The 26,154-nt window shown below is 40.5% G+C and overlaps 1 protein-coding gene across 1 annotated transcript in view; it reads left to right on the top strand.

The window, feature by feature from the left end:
* PCDH15 (protocadherin related 15) overlaps window positions 1-26,154 on the top strand; it is a 1,543,840-nt gene that overhangs the window by 516,148 nt on the left and 1,001,538 nt on the right. Inside the window, exon 4 of the mRNA XM_088459638.1 lies at window positions 8,352-8,512. Within this exon, the coding sequence (XP_088315764.1) occupies window positions 8,352-8,512 (161 nt within the window). The remainder of the gene's footprint in view (window positions 1-8,351; window positions 8,513-26,154) is intronic.

Here is a 26,154-nt window from a genome sequence, read left to right as displayed (position 1 = left end):
AATAATTTTTTTTTTGGTTTGGACTGGAGTGTACTTTGGGGGTTACAGCACCCTTTAACGGTCAAGCCAGCCGGCCCTTTACTTATGACACAGGCGCACGCTTGGCACTACTTTGTTGATGCACGTGCGGCTACTGCGCACACAATTCACAAACACAGAAAATAATTTTTTTTTTGGTTTGGACTGGAGTGTACTTTCGGGGGTTACAGCACCCTTAATGGTCAAGCCAGCCGGCCCTTTACTTATGATACAGGCGCACGCTTGGCACTACTTTGTTGATGCACGTGCGGCTACTGCGCACACAATTCACAAACACAGAAAATAATTTTTTTTTTGGTTTGGACTGGAGTGTACTTTCGGGGGTTACAGCACCCTTAACGGTCAAGCCAGCCGGCCCTTTACTTATGACACAGGCGCACGCTTGGCACTACTTTGTTGATGCACGTGCGGCTACTGCGCACACAATTCACAAACACAGAAAATAATTTTTTTTTGGTTTGGACTGGAGTGTACTTTCGGGGGTTACAGCACCCTTAACGGTCAAGCCAGCCAGCCCTTTACTTATGACACAGGCGCACGCTTGGCACTACTTTGTTGATGCACGTGCGGCTACTGCGCACACAATTCACAAACACAGAAAATAATTTTTTTTTTGGTTTGGACTGGAGTGTACTTTCGGGGGTTACAGCACCCTTAACGGTCAAGCCAGCCGGCCCTTTACTTATGACACAGGCGCACGCTTGGCACTACTTTGTTGATGCACGTGCGGCTACTGCGCACACAATTCACAAACACAGAAAATATATTATTTTTTTAGCACTTGGGGGAGCACCCCTGATGGACAGAGCACCCCCTGGACAACACTACAGCACTCCTTTAGGACTGGGACACTGCACAGGACTTTGGAGTGGACACAGCCCCTATGGAGAACTGACTGCACAACACAGTCCAGCCAGCCCCTATGGACTTTGAAGTAGTGGACACAGCCCCTATTAACAACAGCAGCACAGCACAACACAGCCAGCCCCTATGGACTTTGAAGTAGTGGACAACAGCAGCACTACACTACACTACACTACACTACACAGCCCTAACTCCCACCCTCCCTCTTCACTGTCCACAGCCGAGTGAGAAAATGGCGCCGACGCGGGTACCTTATATAGGATCCAAAACCCGCGAGACTCGGAAGGCGGGATGATGACGTTTTGCCTCGATTTCAGATCCGAGTCAGGCGGGAAAAGTCGAGCCTGACTCGGATCGGACTCGGATCGGGGGGGGCTCGGGGGGGTTCGGATTTCAGAAATCCGAACCCGCTCACCCCTAATATATATATATACTGTACATACCACCCACATGCCTCTCACACAGGGACCGTTACATTTATACAATGTATTGTGTTAAGGTACCCACACACATAGCGACATTTTACACGATTTGGCCGATTTTGACGAATCGTGATGATGAATCGGGTAAAAAAAGGTACAAATCGTGAGTTTATACTCCCGAGCACGATGCCGATGCGCGTCCCCACTCTTCGTACATCGCATCTTCTGATCTGCAGTGAGTGACATCACTGGCACATGGGAGCTGTCAGGGAGGAGCTGCAGCCACAGCAGCTCCCCAGTACTGTAGTGCTTAGCCATCTCCATAGCTACGCGGAAGCTGCCCAGTCGGAGCTCACAGACCGGCCTGATGAGACAGAGACAAAGCTCTCTGTCTCACTTTAAAAAGACAAATAATACTTATGCTCTGCGGGGATTGATTGGCCTGGCAGGGGGGGTTTCTAGGTACTCAGAAACCCGCCCAGCGTTCGCTACTGCTGTCCACACTTTTCTTAGGTTCTACGCCTTTGATACTTTTGCCTCTCAGGATGCTTTCTTTGGGTGATGAGTTTTCCTTTATGCTCAGAAGCATCCCTCACCCTTAGGGGAACTGCTTTAGGACATCCCCATGGTATCCCTGTGGATCCCTATAGACCCTGAAGAAGGAAATTAGAGTTATGGTAGACTTACCATTGATAACACTTTTTCTTTGAGGTCCATAGGGTCCACAGAGCACCCACCCTGATGCACCTGGCTGCATTGGGATATTTTTTCTTTCAGTCTCGGTATTCCCTCATCTTGTGTGAGAATGCTTCTGGTGTATGATTGTTCTTCCTTCTCCTCTTTCCTTCGCCTGCCTTGAGGCTTGTAAACAATACATAAGGGCTGGGGGTGGGGTATATATGGAGGAGGACCCGAGGCGTCTTGGGAGGTGAAAGCTTTAACTGTTTGCTGCTTGGATCTCTCCAAACACATTACCCCATGGTATCCATGTGGACCCTATGAACCTCAAAGAAAGAGTTATCAAAGGTAAGTCTACCATAACTTTTATTTTCCAATGCAAGTATCATATGTGGGCTCCATTCACTGAAATGTAATTAACAGAATGAAGCCTGCATTGGTGGCTTACTCAGGTTAGGCAGTCATTACATTGAACTACCTGCAGTTAATGTTGTCCAGCCTAGTCAGAGTGCTATATAATTGTACTTGGCTTGCCGAGTGTTTGGAATGGCACCCTGCAATCAGTATCACTGTTGCAGAGCTGTCCAGATCGTTAGACACTCAAAGCACACACACTGCAGCTTGTATAGTCACCCAGAGCAACCTGAGGATGCTCCAAGTGGTAGTATACTTTCCAGTGCTGGTGCCCCTCCTTAGCATGACACATATTCAGGGGGTGGAGCCAACACAGGACACAGTGCCACCCTGAACTGCAGTTATGTGTTATATAGAGACCTAGATCTGGTTTGTTTTACTCAGATAAATGGATGATTGAAGGTTTTTAGTTGTCCATATGACATTTTTGTGTTTTCCTTTTAATTGGCATTTTGGAATTATATGACCGTTGCATTTTATTTTTCTTAAAATCATGACAAACCATTACATGATCTGGTGGCCTAACTATCTCTTTGGACACCATGCACTTCCAGATGGATCTACAGTACAGCCAATTAAATGTAGGCAAGCTGGCAATAAATATATGAAATGTACATGCTGTTGCCCCTACCATAAGAGCACAAAGACAGAAATAAGGTCTATAATAATGAAAAAATCTTACAATTCTACCAATGTTGAAGCCAAGAAGCAAACTTTCCACTTTTCCAGTGGGAATGTACAGATTCAAGTGGAAAAAAAATATTCTCATTTATTCAGAACATACAGTACTGTAGGAATGGTAAACATTTTATCAAGAACATTATTCATTGTCTTTAGGGAAATCTAGTGTGTTGAAGACAAAACAGTTTTCAAAATAATATTTAGATTAATACATTATGTTAAATTGATAGGTTAGTGGGAAATTTAATAAAATGCCCTGAGCAATTACCCCTAAATGCTTCTGTTGTTTTTACAATAATATGTTGACACTGTGGATTCAGAAATAAAAAGACAACTTCAATGGCCTAAATTACAGTGGGGGAGATGTATCAATCCTTGGAGAGAGATAAAGTAACAACCAGCCAGCTGCTTCCATTTTTCAGTTAGAAGTTGGCAGTTAGAAGATGATTGTTTGGTGCTTTATCTCTCTACTTTATCTCTCTATAAGGTTTGATAATATCTCCCCTACTGTGTAAAGTCTACTTAGGGAGGAATACAATTAGCCTTGGGAAACCCATTGGCTCGCGACCGACTCTGAATGAGGTCCTCTGTGTCTGAATGGTTCTAGTCAGTTATAGGCCCTCATTCAGAGCCGTACGCTCTGAGCAGAGCGCACGCTCTGAATGAGGGCCGGGCTCCATTTTCATGGAGCGTCCTCCTGGACGCTCGTATAGCTGTGGGTCACCACCCACAGGCTATACGAGCGTGCATTGTGATGGTCGCGATGGTCTAGACCATCGCGACCATCGAATTTGCGAGCCGGAGCCTGCGGTTGAGGTTTTCAACCGCAAGCTCCGGAGTGATTTTGGCTCTATCAGAGCCAAAATCACTCCCACTGACATCACTAGTGATGTCAGTGGGCCGGCTTCTGACGGGAGGCGTTCCCTTAGGAACGCCCCCGGCAGGGAGGCACGCCCCCGGCACGCCCACCAAAGGGGGCGTGCTGTCAATCAACATTGACAGCACGCCCCCTTTGATCGGACACAACGAGCGAAGGACTTTCCTTCGCTCGTCGCGTCTGGCGCATGCGCACGACGGAGCTCCCTCCGTCGTGCGCATGCTCAGTCCATAACATCGACCCACTTGCGAGCGGACAGCCGCTCGCGAGTGGGTCTGAATCAGGCCCATAATCCAGTTCCAAGTCTGGTAAACAAGTCTCCAATTCCATCTCGCACTCCAGTCTGGTTTTACCACTGAGACTTGTTCATACCTGCCTCCATTGGTTTCAGTTGATTCCTCCAATCATCAGTGTCTGTCGAAATCTCCAATCATCGTTCCCAGTCGATATCTGCAATCATCGGTTCCATCCGATATCTCCAATCATTGGTCTCAAGCCGATCCAGTACTTCAATTCATCATCATCGGTCTCAAATCGATCCAGTTCTTCAATTCATTAACATCGGTCTCAAACCGACTAAGTTCTTCAATTCATCAACATCAGTTCCAATCTGACTGTCTCCAAACATCAGGTCCAAACCGATCCTGCTTCATCAATTCCATATCATTGATTCTACAGCATCGGTTCCAATCCAACCCTGCTTTTTTCAATTCCATATAATCGATTCTGCTACATCGGTTCCTATTTGATTCTACCACTACAGTTCCAATTCAATTTCCAGTCTAATACAGTTGTTCCCTACTGTCCTTGTCTTCGGGCTCATCACCTTCAGCAGTTCCCTCAATGCATAATGAAGTCCTGGCGCAAACCACCCAGATTGAATCATGCCTCCCTAGGCTCCACTTCAGCCTCCCACACCTGTTCCAAAAAAATCCAACCCTCGAGCGTGACATGCACCAGCCCTATCCTTAGTGCTAGAGATCCATCTGTAGTGGAAAGCAGTGTGACAACCATCTATAGTGGAAAGCAGGCTATGGTATAGCCTAGCGGTATAGTACTGCATGAATGAAACTTGCAGCATTTAAATTGGGTGACCTAGTTTTATTTAATAAGGGCAGATTATTTTATCTCAGCAATACAGTATCTTAAGTCTTGTATAGCACCTATAGACAGAATGATAGCATTTCTTCCCTGTGAATAAGCTATATTACAAAACAGAAATGCTATGTGTACATGTAATATGTAGCACAGGGGTGTCAAAAATATGGCCAGTGGGCCAGTTTTAGTGTTTCTTAGGATAAGAGTTACACAGCAAAGAACCCTAACCTAATTGCTGCAAGGACAACTGTGAGAAAATACTTTGGTGGCCATCCATTCAATGTCATTCTCTATATATTCCCTCCAAGAAAAAAGTTTGGATGCCCCTGATGTAGCACATTTACATAGCCAGTGTTTTGTTGTTGTAAATGAGCAACTTGTATTGATAATAGTTATCACATGGTTTGGGTGGCAGACATTGGTGTATCTATAATAGATGCAGGGTGTGCTTTCCAAACAGGCCCCTGGGTCCAGGGGGGCCACACCGCACACTGCACACCCTGCACCCATATAATAATTATACTTGCCTCTCCGGAGTCCCGCATTATCTAGTGCTGCAGACTGAAATCACCTGGAAAATTATGCTTGTTATGAATTATATAAATTGACCAAGTATCAGAGGCGTATCTATAATGGGTGCAGGCTGTGCGGTGCACACGGGCCCTGGGTCCAGGGGAGGCCCGCACCACACACCCTGCACCCATATTATTTCAAACTTACCTCTCCGAGGTCCTGCGCTGGGTATCAGCGCTGTACAAAAAGCTGGAAAAATGGCAGCCGTGCCCATTTTTCGGGTGTTTTGCGCATGCGCAGTAGACTCCGGGCACACTCTAGTGCCCAGAGTCTACTAATGCTCCGGTGGCTGGCCAGCCGCATCAGTCGGCTGCCGGCCACCGAGAAGAGAGGTGGGGGCCCCAGACGGGGAAGGCACACGGGCCCCCTCCTCTCTAAAGACACCTCTGCCAAGTATTAATTATTTTGTTTTGTTGGAGAACAAAAGGTTACAATAAAAAAAGAAGCATATTTACCTGCTATAAACCATTCACTGGTTGGATCATGATTGCTTTATGTTCATATGTTGCACTCCATTCTCTCTTTCCCGTTTGGCCTGTAAACAACCAGAAATAATTGCCAGCGCTGACTAGACTGTATAAGAACCGTTGGTACTGCCTGATTAAGCAGAGTTCATCTTTGAAATGCATTGTGGTGACACCACAGTGAAATTAAAAATTGTATTATTTGCTTTTATGCTTTATATTTGTTTATCTTTGTGTTTATTTGCTTAGAGTTTGCAATATTTATCTGCCACTGTGATACTTTTTTATGCTTTATATTTTATTGTTTATTATCATGAGATTGTACTCTTCAGGAGAATAATATTTTTGTATCCATTATTTGGGGATTTGTTCCCACGTTTCTTTATTGATTTAATTGGATGTAATTTATTTTTTTTGCATCTAATTATTGAGTAATAGGAATCTTTCCATCCTTTCATTCTTTACTGGCATTCAGTAAAAAGCTGCGTAACATACCATAGATTTTTTGTCCAACCATCCAACTAGTTGATTGGCTGGAATGAAAATCTGGTAATGTATGGGAGTAAATGATGATCAGCAATTTGCTCCTAAATGCCAGAAAACTGATGAAAATGGTCGTCAGACAAGTTTGTTAAATGTTTGATCCAAACAATTTGTTGAAACAACAGTTTTTGTCAATTTTCCAGCATTTGTGAGCAAATTCCTGATTGTCATTTGCTTTCATACCCTACCAGATTTTCATTCTAAACAATGAACTAGTTGGATGATTGGACAGAAAACCTTTAGTTGTCTACCCAGCCTTACACCAAGGTTTCACTACATTTCTAAGCAGGGGGTGTATCTAGGGATCCGGGCGCCCCTGGCAGTGTTATGGACTGGCACCCCCCCATAATTTCTGAATAATTACACTATACGTTAAATAAGTACTTAAAATGTTTCCACATCTACCCCCCTTCTGTCTCCCCAGCCAGCCCACATGTTTCATCAGCCAGCACCTCCATCTGTCTCCCCAGCCATCCCCCTATACAGTGCCACCAGTAATAGTCCCCCCTATGCATTGCCCCCAGTAGTAATCCCCCTTTTGCTGCATTTCCCCCAGTAGTAGTTCCCCCTATACAGTGCCCCAGTAGTAAATCCCCCCCTACGCTGCATTGCCCCCAGTAGTAGTCCCCCCTATACAGTCCCCCCAGTTGTGGCCACCCTCCCCATAAAGTGCCCCCCAGTAGCGGCCCCTCTATGCAGTGCCCCCAGTATGGTCGCCCCTTCTCCCATCACCCGCTGCGGGAGGAGCCTGAAGGCAGAGCTCATAGCGCCCCTGGTGAGTGCCTTCCTGGCAAATATGTAGATACGCACCTGTTTCTAAGTCAGTGCTCGCAAAATATTTATTTTATGTCTATTTATCTTTTTATCCGCAGTCTGAGATACTCTTTCTAGGCACCAACCTTAACCCTCTTAATTTGCACTGTAAACAATCAGAGCAACTGTTGATGCCCATCCCTTATGATGTTCACATTTATCTAAATGTCAAGTTCACATTGGAGGGGAATTAATTCAAACCATCCAAAAAGCAGGGAGATTTGAGTGCAGGGTAGGTATATTAGAGACCAATCAAGGGCAATGCTGGTTCCAGTGAATGGATCATAAAAAAAAAACTGAAAGCTTATTTAATGCTTGCTCATTTTACTGTATCTAAAAGAAAATTACTATTTTTTTGCATGGCATCACCCTTTATTTGCTAATGATTTGAGAACAGACAATGGCATGGTGGACTAAGATGTGTTGTTTATTTGCATCATACTATATCCTGGCCAAAGTATTGTCTTTATCCCTCAGCAAGCTGAGTAATCCATCCTTGAATTTGATTATATTTATACTGTAGATCCATTCATTTGTGAAGAACACTAATTAGGACCTACACCACTTCATGTTATTCTATGAGGTTGTATTGATTTAATTGTTTTCTCTACTGAAAAATGGTTTCAGGGCCACTTGTTCTATTAAAAGTAAATGTTGATGCAGTGATTGGTATACTTGTGTGCAAAATGAAGTGCACTTGTGTTTTGTGGGCAAAGCATTAGAACATACTCTAATTCATCTGTCTGAAGGAGACCATAAAACGATGAACTTCATATATTATAAAATGGTTAAAACTAGAAAACTAAAACTTGATCATTTGATAGATATCTTGATGTCAAATATGAAAAACGGCATACTGTACTATAACGTGTTTTTGTTTTATAGGCACAATAATTGTGGACAATATGCAAATTAAAGGGACAGCTGGAGGCCTCTTTCCTACAATACAACTTTCCTTGATAGAAAATGTGGACTATTGGGTGATTTTGGATCCAGTGACTCAAAAGTTATATCTCAACAGCACTGGAAGAGTTCTAGATAGAGATGTAAGTCTATTTATCAATACTGTACATTAACATGTAAAGCTAATTTTCACATGCTCCTAATTACCAATGTATGTTTAACCCAATTTTGTTTGAATAATCATATTGCTAAGCTGTAAGACAGAGGGCCTGATTCAGAGCCATTCGTAAGCGCCCGCTCGTTCGCTGTGAGCGATGTTCGCACAACTGCGCATGCGTATGGGTCATCATGCGCAAAACAGACATTGCGGTAGGAAATCGTGCGCTCTCAAAACAGCGAGGGGCTGCTAATTTGATTGACAGAATGTATCGTTTGTATGTGGTAACAGAGGAAGGTGCTTGAAAACGGGGGAATGGAGATCCGAACGCAGGCGTGCCTAACGGTCAAAAGGGCGTTTAATGGGAGTGCATGATTAGTAAAGGAGCATCATCGACCACGTCACTTGGTTGTCTTTTAGCCTGAACTGCTCGCAGTGATAGCGGTAGGAAAAAGCTACCCCAAGCACTGCATGCAGTTCAGATGCCTTTCAATGTACCCGATTAATCTAATAAATACCGGAGATGATGTGTGATGCGAACGGCAAAGGGGCGTCTTTACAAAATAGCAAGCACATTTTTCATTCGCTCGCTCAGACATAGAAGCGTCAACAAACCGCAAAGAGCAAGCGCTCAATTTAACTAGCCGGCCCCTTTTTTGGAACGACCGTCCTCAAATAGCGTCCGGGTCTGAATCAGGCCCAGAGTACACTGGTTGTTTCACTTAACTCAAATGAAAAATCGACCATGGGTCATACCTAACCTAGGGCCTGATTCAGACCCATTCACTAGATGTGGCCACTCGCTCCCTGCATATGCAAATTCAGCTAAGTGATGTCAAGGCAGGTGATCGCACGGCAAGGCATAAGTACGCCCACTATGTCTTGGCGAGCGATCACTTTGTGTATACAGATGCCCATTAGCGTATGATGAGATGCCCACTAGCGCATGTCATCTCTGGGAAGTGTATTAAAACATTGGTACATCGAGGACCATCGGAAGCAATAGCAGCGCTTGTAGTTGCCTCTACCCTAACACAAGCACTGCGAGGATTTCAGTGTAAAAAAAAAAGGCTGGTGACTTGTACTATGACGCTGCCTATTAATTAAGCATGCCTCTGAAACAGTGTTGAGACACTCAGGCACGCCTGCGTTCGCACCTTCACTCCCCTGTTTTCACTGGACTGCCCCTGTTACCACCCACAAATGGCTTTCCTGTCACTCATTACACTGGGCTGTCTTTGCAAGGCGAGCGAGTGGGTCCCGATCACTATGAGTAGTTTCGCACTACGATGCATACGCATGCGCAAGTTAGCGAACATCGGCAGCAGCGAGCAGACGCTTGCTAGCGACCGGGTCTGAATCAGGCCCCTAGTGTCAAGCTCAACATATTTTTTTGATCAGACACCAGGGGGTATATTTACTAAAGTGTGGGTTGTTGCCCATAGCAACCAATCATGCATAACCAATCAATGTACTTATTTACTGTATCTAGCACCTTCTAGAAGATAATAGCTAGAATCTGATTGGTTGCTATGGGCAACAACTCCACTTCTAAAAACCCACACTTTAGTAAATATATACCCAGAACACTCATAATTTCATAGTTTGTATTTTGGCACTGCTTTTATGTTAAAACATCATAAGAACACAAAAAATGCCGTTCAGTCGATATATTTTAATATAATCCTCAAAATGTATGCTAACTTTGTTTCATAATAAACAACATCTCTTAAAGGTGATAGGAATATGAAAAACTCTTCACCCAAAGTTTACCTTGCATTTACTTAAGGTCATATTTGAACCCCAAATTTAAATTGGGGAGAATTAAACCCACTACAAAGCTGAAACCTGAAATAATGCCTTTAAAATTCCAGTTATAGTTGATCACTGGTTAAAGTCATTTACTTGGGCTATAAAAGAACATATTTTATTTTAAATCGTATATATAAGTCAACATTTGTGTTGTAGGTTTAGTCTTCTTGGGTGATATGTGAGTTATATTCGTTACATTAAGCCAATTATTCCACATACAGGAAGGTTGCTTGTAGTCCCTTTAAGTGTATCACCTATCGAACAGAATAGCTTTTTGACTTTCAGAAATGTTTCTTGGGTAATGTTTAGATAAAATTTGAACTTCCAGTATAAGTTAAATTGGCATTTCTTGGTTTTTTTTGTAAATGTCACTGAATAATAACACCATTGTGTAGCCTTGAAGGTTCTCGGGGAGCAAAGGACAAATCATCCTAGAAATGTATTTTGCTCAATACACAAATCTTACAGTATGTTTCTTAGCTTTGTGTTAACCAATACTTAGTCCAGTGAGACTGGAGTTTGTGAATGAGATGGTTCGTGTAGTGCTCTGTTACAGCATATAACCTATGTTACTGGGCAATTGGCTTTCATTTCATTGTATCAGATACCTAAAATGGGCACAATTACTATGAACAGGAGGTATTTTGTAATCATGTGCTAGTATAATGGACAAGAACAAAGTAAGTACATTTGCTATTCAGCAGACAAATAATATGTAAGCTAAGCATTTTAAACATGGTACAGTATTTTAATTGTATTTACAGCAGCGTATCTAGCTAGCTAGAAAAACTAATATGATTTGTAGTTATACAAATCATATAACTTTCAGGCGCTCACAATCAATAATGATAGCTGACAATATGAAATAAATGCAGAATAATATATAATAGCTGCTCCTAATAGAAAATATATCTGTGATTCCCACCTAATGAAAAATTATATAAATATATCTAGCTAGCTGCATACCAATATACTAGCACAGGCAATAATCATGCTTTGAGCAAATTGCCGTTTAAATGTGTTGTGTAAATAAATGATAAAAAAAAAATTTCATTTGTTTGCATTTATAGAAATTGTTACATTCCATTATTTCTCAGCTTTGTTATTAATTTCTTTATAAATCAGTTAAAGTTGTGATCTTTTGCATTCTGTATTTTTTCAGTTTGTTCCCAATTAAAAAGCTCTATAGAAGCTAGAATGTCAGTTATGAACCGGTAAACATGCAGAGTCACAGAGCAAATTTTTTGTGCCGGTTTTCCAGCTTTGAGTATTATACTCAGGGGCATACCTTGAGTCCTTATTTTGAAGGACACCTGCATAGAAGCTTTTATGTGACACAGAAATGTACATCCAAGATAAAGTAAATACAACACTTTCTGATAAATATAACCTTTTGGGTCATCCTCTTAATTCATTGTTTTTTTTCTAAAGTTTGCTTCTTGACATTCAGATGTTGATTAGCACAAGGGGAAGATGGTAGTAATGCGTTGTCACTGTGTCAGCATTAGAAATTTGAAGATGATGCTTTACTATAATTTTTAACGTTTTAAAGCTAACGCTGTTATGATGCTTTACATCACATTACTACCATGTTGGGTTCAACATACCATTGTCCCCTCTGTGCTTGTTGACATTCTGAATGTGCCTGAATAGCACTAAAAGGATTCCAGTACCTAACCACCACCACTGGCATGTTCGTTGTTACCCACAGCACAGTCAGTAGGGTACATTTGCGCAAATGTATTACATCTGTAGTGTCATAAACAGCAATGTTTCCATGTAAAATGAGAGATGATATCCATCAGAGGCCCCTGCTGAAAAAAGCAACAAGTGGTCAAACTGGTCACAGAGCATCAAAATGTATGTAAAAGCTACATTTCCACTGACAGAAAATGACAGACCAAGCAAATGTATGCAACCTGCAAGACTACACTAAACAACTACCTGATCAATAGGGAATCATAAGCATGATCTAGCAAGGCATTAGACTTAGATAACTGCATCTGGAAAAAATCCTGAGTTAGTAACACTTGGCAGATTTGAGTGCCAGAATGGGAAGCTAATGAAAGTCAGTACCACATCCCAGATGGTTGGTCTTGCAATGGAGCCACTTAAGCAGTAGTGATTCACTATGCACCAGCATATCTTGAAAAAAAAGTGTAAAGTCTGCTGTTTTCAGAGCAGCTGTATATTCACTGACTTGTAGAGCTCCATGAAATGCCAAGCAAAAGATGCATTTTGAATGGTGAAGCACACTCTGTAGCCATGGCATCCATAAAATAAGGCAACAAGCCCTGGTCAATAAGACAATGGTTATCAAGTAGGAATGACATGGCACTGGCTCAATACTTCAAAGCCTACATAACCTTTAGTATAGTCTGGGTGGTCATAGAACCTGCAAAAGTAGGAAGTTCCAGCCAGAGATCAAACAGTTGATTGCCTTAAATGGCCCCACAAGTACAGTACAAGACCCAAACAAATGAGTACATCATTTGAAGACCAGACTTATCTACAGATGTGGTAGATGAGGTGTATGTCTCCCATTCATCAAATGTATATTGGTATGATCTGAGCATACTGGGTACAATTGTAAGCAAAACCAATCCCTTATTGATGGCCTTATAACCTGCCAAACATAAAAAGGACATGCCTTACCAACCTCAGCCATTTGAGGCCAATGTGCCCAAAAAGGGAAAATAAGGGAAGAACAGTGGAAAGACTTGAGAGGGCTAGCAACTAAGAAATCACCCAAGTAATGTGCCAAGGCGCTGTTAACAGATTGGCAGCTGACCTGACACACATCCTAGAGTTCGCTTTATTGGCCAATGCACCAGGAGTGTAAAAAATATGTTTTATTATCTGAAACTCACCCTCCACATTATTGATAACAACATTGACTGGAGAGATCACAACCCTTCTGAATCTAAGTCATGACCCTTTCCAAAATGAAAAGTGGCGACTAATATGCTGACTTTAAATTACAAGGTGTGTCAGCAGGCACATCCCTCACAATTGATAAGTGAAAATCTATACAGAAACCCAACATCATCCATTCTGCAGCCGGACTATCTGGATGGCCGCCAGTGAGACATGGCACCCAGAAGCATGGTTTATGGGGCTCTACTTAGTGCCACCAACCCCCAAAATTGGGAGAGGGGGTTCAGAGCAAATGGGAGCACTACTTTGCTGCATGTAGCTCCCAACACAGAAGGCAAATGTGCCAAAAATGGCACTTGTTGCCATTCGAACACTAATCATTTTGTAAGTGTAGCAATACCCTTTAATTGTTGCAGTGGGGAGCACCCAAGTGGCAACTGGAATCCATCAAGATGTCATTGCCTTTCTAGTACCCCTTCTCGGTTACATGATGTCCAACCACAATCACTAAGGCTCTAGACTGCTTGTTCCTGAATTCATCATTGTAAGTGTGACATATATTTTTCCAGGACCCCTTAAACATGCTGTGAATGAGGTGTAAGTATTTATGTAACAATATATATACAATATAGGCATACTTGTCTGGCCATGTCTCCATATAGCAGGTCTTAAATACAAACGTACCTTCCAGTCAGATGTTATTTTGAATGGTACACATCCATACCAACACCACTTGCTGGTGCAAGCTCTATTTTGGCCTCAGAAGTGAGTGCAAATAGTTTGACCCTAGAAGATTGTCCCAAGTGCAACTAATGTACTTGCCATAGCAATGGGATCCTGCCAATGGGAAAAAATAGCCACATTCAGACCCCACCATGGCTTGTATCCAATTATGACACCAGTCCTACAGACAGAACCCCCAAGATCGTGGTAGAGGTGGTTCGAGGAGGCAACATGCTGGAAAAGGTGTGCAAGCTGGCCCAGTACCATGGGATTTGATTGATTGAGTCTCAGCCACAAGAAATACCTTTGGCACTGAAGCCCCTACCATCTGGTGTGAGGAGAGCCTTGTTGCAAAGCATCCATTATGAATCACTAATGTCAAAGCAGCTCCTGCATCATACCTGAAATAAGGCCTACTGTACAAAGGGGCAGAGCTTTGATCACCTCACTATACAACTGATGACGTGGAGGAGGTTGCTTAGGAGAGTTACTGTACATCTGCTGCACTAGATCAACTGTCATGGCAGGGGATGAGCATCCAATGCTGTCTGAAGCCCATAGGAGCCCATTCCTTCCTGAATAAGGCAATGTTACATTACCTGCAGCTTGCTATGAACACTGCTGCTGGCCCACCACAGGGGGTACATCAACACTAGCATGGACTTTATACATTGCAGTGCTTGGGCATGCTTTATGGTGCGCCTATGGACACCCACATCTCTCATGCATCCTGGAGTAACAATGGCCTATTCTGGGCAAACAGTCACAGTGCCTGGGATTCCCCAATTTAAAATACCATTTACTATTGCATAAATTGCTCTGGGAAAAATAATTCTCAGACTCAGCCCCCAGACAAGAAAGACTTCCGTGTCTCAAAAGTAACAACATGTTCAACTGCGTCTGAGCCTCAGTCAACAGCATGAGATCTATTGTCTGACAAAAATGAATGAGGAAGGACATAGACTTGCCAGGTGGCAGGTCACACGCTGCCATAAGCCAATGGACTTTTCCCATCCAGGAGGTGCAGACACAGGTATAACAGGTGCAGTAGTTTCACAAGGCCCCCTCTCCAGGCTGCCAGAAAGATAAGCAGGGAGGAGGGGGTAAAACACACCGAGGGCACTGCATAATAATGAGGACATTAAAAAATAATTAAGAAATAATGAGAGATAATAAGAAGGGTATAATTAAAAAAGAAAACAAAAAGAGACAACAATAAAGCAGCAAGAGTGATTTCCTGTGCCATATAAAAACAAAAACCCAAATGAACTGCGCTAATGCTCAGAGTAATTGATTATTAGGGATATGTTTGATAGAATAAAGGAAGCCATTTTATTGTTATTCAAACAAACATTTATTGATCATATAACTTTGTTTCACACTTATAAATATTAAATATATATCTAATACCCAATGTAGTCCTGTTGCTATAGATACTAAAAGTACAATGTATCTCAGTTTAAAACAATCCTCCAATACTCTGTGTATAGATAGTTTGGCACTTATATGCTCACTGGCTGGTTCTGGTAGTTGTTATATGCACAATGTATCTCTATTTAAAACAGTTCTCAGATACTTTGTATATAAATAGAGTCTGATAAGAAGACCTTTAGAATATGGTCTCCTCCAACAGAGTTCATATGCCAAATCCCTCAGTGCTTATCGTGCTTTTCTCCTTCTGCACTGCTGATTAGAGACCTGCAGTATCTCTCTCCTCTCCACCTCCAATCGCCGTGAGTGGGGGATGCGGCATGTTATACTGGCTGGACTCACTGCTATTCGCTCCAGCTAAATGTCCGCACGCCGGGTAGATTTTGGAGATGCACAGAGTGGTTGGAAGTAATAGAGAGCTTCCGTATAAAGTCCACAGTACAGTGTATAGCAAAAGGATCATGAGCAATTAACCCTTATTGACGTGTTTTGCTCCTATCCAGCAGCTTTTTCAAGCGTGGTCTTCTTTTAAAGCCACACATTCAGTGTTTAATTGATTATTTAATGTCTCACAGTTGTTATGGCCCTTTCCTACAGCTAAGGGAAACCTTTAAAATATATTGTAAAGAACATTTAATACATTAATATAGATACATACTGTATATGACCTTTAATGCACTAGTTGCATAAATATACAATAGCAATGTAAATTCTAAAATCCACATATACAATTATAAACAAAAATAAAAATACATTAAAAATATAATATAAAACAATAATGTAATGTAATTATCCCAAATTTTATTTTGTTTTTATTTATTTTTGCTGTTTCAATATGCATATATATACAATGTAATCATATCTATCAATTCTATATTAATTCCACATGTGTTTATTCTTATTGACCACATATATATTATCTTATTCTTTTATTCAATATTTATTTATTACATTTTTATTATTTAATTATTTTATTAATTTTATTATATTTTCTTTAATTTTGTTGTGTTGGTTACAATATTGTTGTGCAGAGAGGATCACAATATAGGGTGATAATTTTCCATTGTCCAATATATTCTATATATTCCCATAGTTTCATTAATATCATACACAGATATCATATCATATACTTATAGCATTTACATAGTCTTTATTATTTATAGGAATAAGGAACTAGTCTTTATCTAGTTCCATTTCAGCTTTTAAAACTCTAAATATATCCAAACAACCTTCTGAAGCTTATTACATTCCAAAATAATAAAACATCATTATAAATCCACTTCTTAATTGTTCAATAGTTCACCATCTATCTTTCCTGTATATGTATATGAACCAAAAAATATACATATATATTTTAATAGATATACATTTTTATATTGATCTACCCAGAGAGAGGAGGAGAGAAGGTAATAAAAAAGGAAGGATAAAAAAAGAAGGGAATAAGGGAACATTACTGTATACAATACTTGATTGATTGATTGGGAATTAGGGGGAAGGCGAAAAAAGGGACCATGAGAACAGATAAAATTTGAGTGTAATCATTATATTGGTATGTTAACTTACTCATGTATGGCGGCTATTTTCGGTTTAAGCAGCAACGGATATCAACTTACTACACCTACTAGTAAGTCGCTACACATAAAGATGTCCCTTATGTATTAGGCATAGGACTCCAATTGTTTTGAGGCTTGTTCTAACTATCTTACTACCTCTATAACACAAATTGACAGATATTAATGCCCAATATTATCCCTAATTAGTCTAATCTATACGTGTATAATCTAGTGCTGTATTTAAACCTTTCGGATGTAACGTATCTAGTTTCAAAATCCATGATGACTCCCCTTTACAAGATCTTTGGAACCTTTCTCCTCCTCTCTTTGTTCCTTCAAATTGTTCCACTATTGTTAGAATTAATCTTTTAGGGTCCCCACCATGGACTAAAGAAAAATGTCTCGAAACACTGTGACTGTGCAGCTTCTTCAAGATATTTGTTCTATGCGCTCTGAACCTCACTTTCATCAATCTAGTGGTTCTTCCCACATAGTGTAATGTACATGCACACTCCAATATATAGACGCAGTAAGTGGAGTCACAGTTCAAGAACTGTTTTATAGGGAATGTGAGGCCAGTAGAGCATGAAGTAACCTTCAACTGTCTATTTTGAATATATTTACATGTTTTAAATATAAGACTGTTTTATTACATTTGAAACACCCTGGTGGTCGCGATATCAGCCACATGTTTGGATTTTCATCTCTGTTCTTTTTACAGTGTTTCAATTAACTTGGAGCTAATATATTCTTAATATTATGATTTTTCTTAAAGATAATATTGGTGATATCCTGTTCCAGAAAGATTGTTAGGAAAAAAAGAGGCAGTATTCTTTGTATTGTATATAGACTCTTTTCAACCCCTCTCATAAACATGCCACCATATGAAAAACACTAATGTAAATAACATACAATCCAACAAGCTTAATAAACACCACAGTAACTGAACCAACCTCTAGAACAAGGTCATACACCCAGTGTCCAAGCCTCATGGTTTAAACTGCAACACTCTCAATAAATTATTCCACTCTCTTTAGTGTAGCTAAATTGTATGTTCTTTCTGTTATTTAGTAAACTGGTAAAACATACATAAGCCACCATGTTTAGTCTTGAAATGTACACCAAGGCAACTAAAAATGTCTGGTAACTACTGTAGTAAAGCTTCTAATTTTATACCCAAAATAGATAGAAATTCACATACTGTAGTTGGTTTATGTTAATCATATGTCAAAGCTAAATAAAGACCTAACACTAAAATGTTAATGTCATTCATAATCCCATCTCAAGTGTTTCACATTATTACACATCACCTGTAAAGCTTTGCCAAAATGTTGTCTTTCCATCTGCTTGCTATGACTAAATGTTAATTACCATGTATAAACTGTTTTCCAATGTGCAAAACTTAGCCGCATGTAGTTATGATGTTTCAATTTGCAAGTATTGCAGAATTTACATAAAATATAACCCAAGCAGACAATTATACCAACACCAGCAACAGACTATAAATGTTTACTACAAAATGCTTAGAATAGGAGCTACCACAGCAGTGCAATGTGCCCTCATAGGAATATGCAATTGTATTTGTGTAGTACTTAATACAAGATTGGTGTTTTCAGACTTAGGGGTAAATTTACTAAGAATCGTGTTTGGACGAGATTGCTTTCTCATGCGAGTTTAGCCTGTTTTCCCTACTCATAAATATACTAAGGGCAAACACATGTGAACCTGCAAGAAACAAACAACAAAACTCACACAAATTTACAAAACATGACCAAATACACAGTCAGCCAAACTCAAAAGTACTCTCCATAGGAAACAATACAACATGCAAATTTACCAAGAATTGATTTGTGAAACTTGCACGGGAAATTACCAAACTTTCACCAAAATAGACTTTCAAATAGAGTACCTCCTGAGGGGAGTGTTTGGATATGTTTGCATGTGTTCACAGGTGTTTCAAGTTGCAATTGCTGAGACCACAATTATGATGCCTACAAAAGAGGCTAAATCAGCTGATATAGATTAGTCATAGATTTGTGTGAATCAAAAATGGCAGACTTTACTACCAGTGCTATTCACTGCATGTGGCTGGGATTTCAGAGGCTCTACCACCAGGCTGGAAGGACTCATGAGCAAGAAACTGAGCAGGCTCATGAGGTAATGCATGTACCACAAAGGCTGCACAGGCCACAGTATGTTAGGAGGAGTTTGAACCTGAACGCATTGGCTGATGGCGAGGTCATTCAGATGTTCCAGCTGAACCATAACAACATAGTCCATCTGTATGACCAAGTCAAACTGGACCTAGACCCTGAGACAGCACGTTCCCACTCTGTCTAGCCTGCATAAGCTTCTGGCTGTGTTGCACTATCTGGCTACTGGTAATATTCAGTCTGTGACTGGTAGAGTTCTCGGAATATCACAGTCAATATTCTCATGGTACCTACTAACTCAGGTTTATATTTATATATATATATATATATATATATACACACAGTCAGGTGCATAAATATTGGGACATTGACAGAATTTTCATATTTTGCCCTTTGTTCACCACCACAATGGCTTTGATATGAAACAAACAAGATGTGCTTTGACTGCAGACTTTCAGATTTAATTTGAGGGTAATTATATCCAAATCAGGTGAACAGTGTAGGAATGACAATGGTTTCTATATGTGCCTCCCACTTTTTAAGGTTCCAAAATTAATGGGACAAGCTAAACATTCCTAAATCTAACTTTCAATTTTTAATATTTTGTTGCAAATCCTTTGCAGGCAATTACAGCATGAAGTCTGGAATGCATAGTCATCTCCAGACGCTGGGTTTCATCCCTGGTGATGCTCTGCCAGGCCTCTACTGCAAATGTCTTCAGTTCCTGCTTGTTCTTGGGGCATTTTCATTTCAATTTTGTCTTTATCAAGTGAAATGCATGCTCAATCGGATTCAGGTCAGGGAATTGACTTGGCCATTGCATAACATTCCACTTTTAAGCCTTAAAAAACTCTTTGGTTGCTTTTGCAGTATGCTTCGGGTCATTGTCCATCTGCACTGTGAAGCATCGTCCAATGAGTTCTGAAGCATTTGACTGAATATGAGCATATAATATTGCCCGAAACACTTCAGAATTCATTGTTGTTTTTGTCAGCAGTCACATCATCAATAAATACAAGGGAACCAGTTCCATTGGCAGTTATACATGCCCACGCCATGACACTACCACCACCATGCTTCACTGATGACGTGGTATGTTTTTGGATGAGCAGTTCCTTTGCTTCTCCATATTCTTCTCTTCCCATCACTCTGGTACAAGTTGATCTTTGTCTCATCTGTCCATAGGATGTTGTTCCACGACTGTAATGGCTTTTTTAGATTTTGTTTGGCAAACTCTAATCTAGTCTTCTTGTTTTTGTGGCTCACCAATGGTTTACATCTTGTGGTGAACCCTCTATATTCACTCTTGTGAAGTCTTCTCTTGTTTGTTGACTTTGACACATATACACCTACCTCCTGGAGAGTGTTCTTGATTTGGCCAACTGTTGTGAAGGGGTTTTTCTTCACCAGGGAAATAATTCTTCTGTCATCCACCACAGTTGTTTTCCGTGGTCTTCTGGGTCATTTGGTGTTGCTGAGCTCTCCGGTGCGTTCTTTCTTTTCAAGAATGTTCCAAACAGTTGATTTGGCCACACCTAATGTTTTTGCTATCTCTCTGATGGGTTTGTTTTGATTTTTCAGCCTAATGATGGCTTGCTTCACTGATAGTGACAGCTCTTTAGATCTCATATTGAAAGTCGACAGCAACTGATTCCAAATGCAAATGTCACACCTAGAATCAACTCCAGACCTTTTAGCTGCTTAATTGATAATGAAATAATGAGGCAATAGCCCACACCTGTCCATGAAATAGCTTTTGAGTTGATATGTCCCATTACTTTTGGCCCCTTAAAAAGTGGGAGGCACATATAGAAACCGTTGTAATTCCTACACCGTTCACCTGATTTGGATGTAATTACCCTCAAATTAAATCGGAAAGTCTACAATTAAAGCACATCTTGTTTGTTTCATTTCAAAGCCATTGTGGTGGTGAATAGAGGCCAAAATATGAAAATTCTGTCAATGTCACAAAAATTTATGCACCTGACTGTATATATAGTTATATGTATATAAATGTGTGTGTGTGTGTGAATATGTGACTCATGTTACATTTCATGTTAATTTTAACAGAAGTTTAAATGCACCACACACAAAAACAGTTTTATTACTGTTTGTTCCCAATTAAAAAGTGCAACGGAATATGCTGACGCTATGTAAGTAACTAATAATAATAATAATAATAATAATCAAAATAATAATGGTAATAATATATACATACATACAAGATTTAGAAGGGCACTCTTTTCCTGACCTAACTTTATACTCACTCTACTTATTGTAGACTGTAGGTAGCTTTTATGGAGAACTCATATACACTTTTATAGAATGCAATGTCAACATTTTTATAGTAGGTAATATTGGAATCCTGCCCTTGCCCCTTAGTTTTGAATGCACAGTAATTTTCTTTAAGAACATTTTGCAATATATTTTAAATGATACTTGAATATAACTGTTTTTCTATTAGCATACTGTTGGAAAAAATTCAATTTTTCCTTGACATGCAGCTTTTGATTTGAAGAGTTGGCCCTGAGCTTGGCATATGTATTCCCAAATCTGTCACTAATTTTCTTTGTAGAATGTCCGCTGACAGATTTACGATAAGACTATGTGACAACACTAAAACTATTTAATACACAATTATTTGATTTATGAGACTTTCACACACATTAGGATTTCCTACTACATAAAGTTTCTTTAAAAAGAGAGACAAAATAAAATCTTTATTGTACATTATAAATTGGCATATTCTTTACAGCCAACATATCAATATAAATCTCAAAAAATACATTGCCAAGATCAGTAATTGTAAATGAGATATTCTTAAATATGTATCTTTCATTTTACAAGTTATCCAATTGTACTGTAACTACAGTAGTGTCTGTTTCTCTTTCTGGGGCATATTTATTCAAATAAGTTGGTGGGATGACCTCCGTAAAACATAAATTTTTGGGTGACTTATACATATTTCAAGTATCCCCCTGGATGTATCATTTTCAATCTCACAAAGGTTTCTATAGTTAGTGCTATTTGTGAGGTTTACCAAGTATTATGGAGCTTATTTGCTAATGGCATCTTTAGGTGGAATTAGGCATTGTAGCCTGTGGGCTACTTTATGCACAATTTACTGGTTGGTTCTTTTCTTAAACATTATAAAAGCACCAAATATTGATATTTGGGTTAATTTATTAACATTGAATTTAGCTGCAACTGAACCAGGGTAATGAGTGCTGGTTCAACCTAAGTAAACATGTCCTATTATCTTAGATTGAATTTTCAACATGATCATTGGTCATATAAAAATATGTCAGTCTATTGGACAAGTTAGTTCACGAACATAATACATTTCACAGGCAAAGTGTCCTGTCTCTATTTTTGATTCTGATTCTATCATCAGGATGAGAGTGGAGGGTTAATCAAAGTTTATTTCCACAGGGAGTCGATAATTGAACAAGGATTGAACAGGATGTTTCTAACTGAACAGGAGCTGGCTATGAAAATGCTATGGTTTCTGTGTCCAAAAGCAAGTCCAGTTAATTTTGGGAATGAGATCTTTTTATGAACTGCAAGTTGCAGAGACTGTTTTCCTGCTTTTTCTAAACCTCCCTAAAGCTGATCAGGCAGCATCCTTTCATTTTAGTGGGATGATTTTTCTCTATTGGGGCCTTATCCAAAATTACAGTAGGTGTAATAGCTCGTATCCACCACATGATTAAACAGAGCAATTGAATGATAAAGACATTATCATTCAATCGATGGTTAATCGGGCGCAAATCGGGCAGTCATTTTTGACATCTATCATCGCCCGAACATGCTGGTCAACCTGACGGTGTCGTCAGAATGACCATGTTTGGGGCTGATTAATGTGCATACACTTAACGACTAATTGTTCAGTGTAGGCACAGCACAAACTGTGAAACAATTGCACGATTACAATGTCATAATCGTGCAGTCGTATAACAATCACCTAGTGGATGTGTGGCATAAGAGCAATATAAGGAGAAGTTTGATCCTGGAATAAACCATATTTTAATGCAAGAGGCGTATATACTTCCTGTTGTCAGAGTTTAGAAATTACTTTGTCTTAACATTAATAAACTAGAAAAACAAGACAAAAAAGTAAATAAAAGTGTTAGCTCAATTTAATAAATCTATGTTGGCAGAAGCTCTATTTAATAAATGTATGGTAGCAATAGAAGAAAGAATGGTCAGCTATTCAGCATCCACTCAACTTAAGCAAATCAACACAACTTGCAAGGACCAACTACTGTATCCCTCTATCGACGGCAAGTGTGAGATAACAAAACTTGCATGGGCTAACTAAAGGGACCTATTCATTACAGGACTTTTAGAATGATGCGACCAAAACCAGGAGGTTTTGGTTGCATTGTTCACAAAGTCGTCTAATGGAAAGCCGGCAAGGACCAGCGATGCGCATGCACGCTGGGTCCTTGCTGACCCCGACTATATATGGAACATGCCCGTCAACCTGACGACGCTCATCAGGTTTGGTATGTTCACAGATAGGAGGTCGGACTTCTGCACTGAATGACGTTCAGTGAACGCCGTTCAGTGCGGTCACCGCACCTCAGCGACCTGAAGGTCTGAACGCTAGTCGTTCGGTCTTTCAGGTAGCCTAGTGGATAGGTCCCTTAACTCTTTAACAACTGAGTATCTTTTTGAGATAACAAAACTTTCAAGGGAATACAATCCCTTTCAAAGCAAGTGGGAGGAATTTGACACCCATGCAGTACACAATTGGGCCTGCTCAGGTGCCGCTGATCCCGGTAAAATAAAATCAACCTACCCAGTGTATTAAAGGGAATTGCAGACACTAGCAGGCTGGACTGCCGCTTTCTCCTGTCATTAATAAAGCCAATAAACAAGACACAATTGTGAAGGGAAGGTGGGGAAGTCAGCAGAAAGAGGCAGAACTAGTTCTAAGAAACCGATAAACCCCTCCCATCATAAACACTTACTAAACGCCCATTGGACCACACCAATAATTACAACCTAACATGAGTAACCAAGCCAGTAACCTATATTTATCAATCACGTCTGACCTTGTCTTTTAATTTAAAAGCCATCCAGTCTATTTATTCTCAGTTATTCTAAGCATGTAATTTTTTTACATGCAGGGAAATTATTAGCTGCTTTTGCATGTAAAAAGCAAAGACTGGGAAGCTTTGCCATTTGCTAATATGAACAATTAAGCTATGACACGCCCTTTACCATCTCTGCACATTTTAAATTTGGCCCACTTGCAGTGCAACATGGTTTTTCCCCTTTTTTGCTATTACACCTATTTTTTCTCCTTACACCTAACTCTGAATAAGGGGCCTGATTCAGAGCCGTTCGCTATTTGTGGTCACTCGTTTAAAAACAAGGGGTGGCTATTCAAATGATCCGTACGCACATTGCAGTCTGTTCACACCTCTAAGTCTGAACGAGCGAGCAAAACATACGCTCGTTTATTTGTTAAAAACGCCCCCTGGCCGCTCGCATCCTACGTCATGTCCGCTATTTATTAGATTAATCGAGTACATCGACCAGCGTATGAACTGCTCGCTATTCTTGTGGTTGGTGTTTGCTACCACAAATTTGCGAGCAGTTCTGGCTATAAAATAACCCAGTGACGTGGTCAATGATGCTGCTGTTTTAAATATGCACACCCATAAAACGCCCGTTTTGACCTTTAAGCACGCCTGCGTTCGGATCTCCACTCCCCATTTTCAAGCACCTTCCCCTGTTACCACCCACATACGCCTCATTCTGTCACTCAAAATAGCAGGCCCTCGCTATATTGCGTACCAACGATTTTCGGCCGCACTGACTGGTTCGCGCATGCGTACTAAAAACCGTACGCATGCGCAGATGTGCAAACATCGCTCGGAACGAGCGTACTGCCGCTAACGAGCGGCTCTGAATGAGGGCCAAGGTCCTTAACCACTAAACTGGCAAATTTTATTTCCAAAACCCACTCCGAAATTCTCATTTTTTTTTATGGTTGAATTGGGTCAAGAACATCTATTTAAATGTTATCCAACATGATTTTATTAAAAAAAAAAAAGTTTTGATTTTTAACACATAACATTAACAGCAATGTTTAGTAAATCGATCATTGATATATTGGACCATCGATGTTCAGAACATCACAACTTTGATTTCTCCATTGGCTGCTCCTCTGAGTAGCCACCAGGTACACAATGGGGGACTGAGGGGTAGTATATTTACTATGGGGGTTCCTGCCGTGCTGACCAATCAGTGACCAGCAACAAGACAGACATTGGGGGAAAGTGCAGAGATGCAGTGAAGCCAGAGGTCCCTCTGCTAATGGCGGCTGCTGGAAGATAATCTTCCAGCTGCCACCATTAGCAGAGGGACCTCTGGCTTCACTGCGCAGATGTGCAATAATTGCCTCGAGTGAGCGCAGCTTAGCAGCCGTCATCTCCAGGAAGTGTATGAATAATCGGTAACATTGAGAGCCATCGGAGCAGCTCGCAGCCCTTGAGGTAGCCCCTACCCCACCGCAAGCACTGCGATCATTTCAGGCTAAAAAACAACCAAGTGATGTGTTCAATGACGCTACTTTGCTAATTATTCACACCCATTAAACTCCGTTTTGATGCTCAGACACGCCTGCGTTCGCACATCCACTCCCCCATTGATAAGCACCTTCCCCTGTCACCACCCACAAACGGCGCTATCTGTCACTCAAAGTAGCGTCCAGTCTGTGTACTACGAGGGCACGATTCCCAGCCACAGTGATTGGTTTGCGCATGCGTACTTTGAAGCATGCGCAGATGTGCGATAATTGCCTCGAGTGAGCGCAGCTTAGCGACCGGGTCTGAATCAGGCCCTTTGTCCATTAACGCACAGCCTGTTGTGGTCGCAAATGATGTGACCATGCCAGGCAAGTGGTTAATTAGCAGTATTCCAGCAAAGAAAATGAAATGTATTTAATTAAGAATGAAATGACAGCAGACAGTACTTTAAAATGATGTTTTCTATTTTTTGACATGTACATTCCTATGACCACAATGGATGTAGACATTACGTCAACAGAAATACTGTCAAATCTC

Source organism: Taudactylus pleione, unplaced genomic scaffold, assembly GCF_031769625.1.
Source record: "Taudactylus pleione unplaced genomic scaffold, aTauple2 ptg000918l, whole genome shotgun sequence".
Lineage (NCBI taxonomy): Eukaryota > Metazoa > Chordata > Amphibia > Anura > Myobatrachidae > Taudactylus > Taudactylus pleione.
This window is presented reverse-complemented; position numbering and strand designations above follow the sequence as displayed.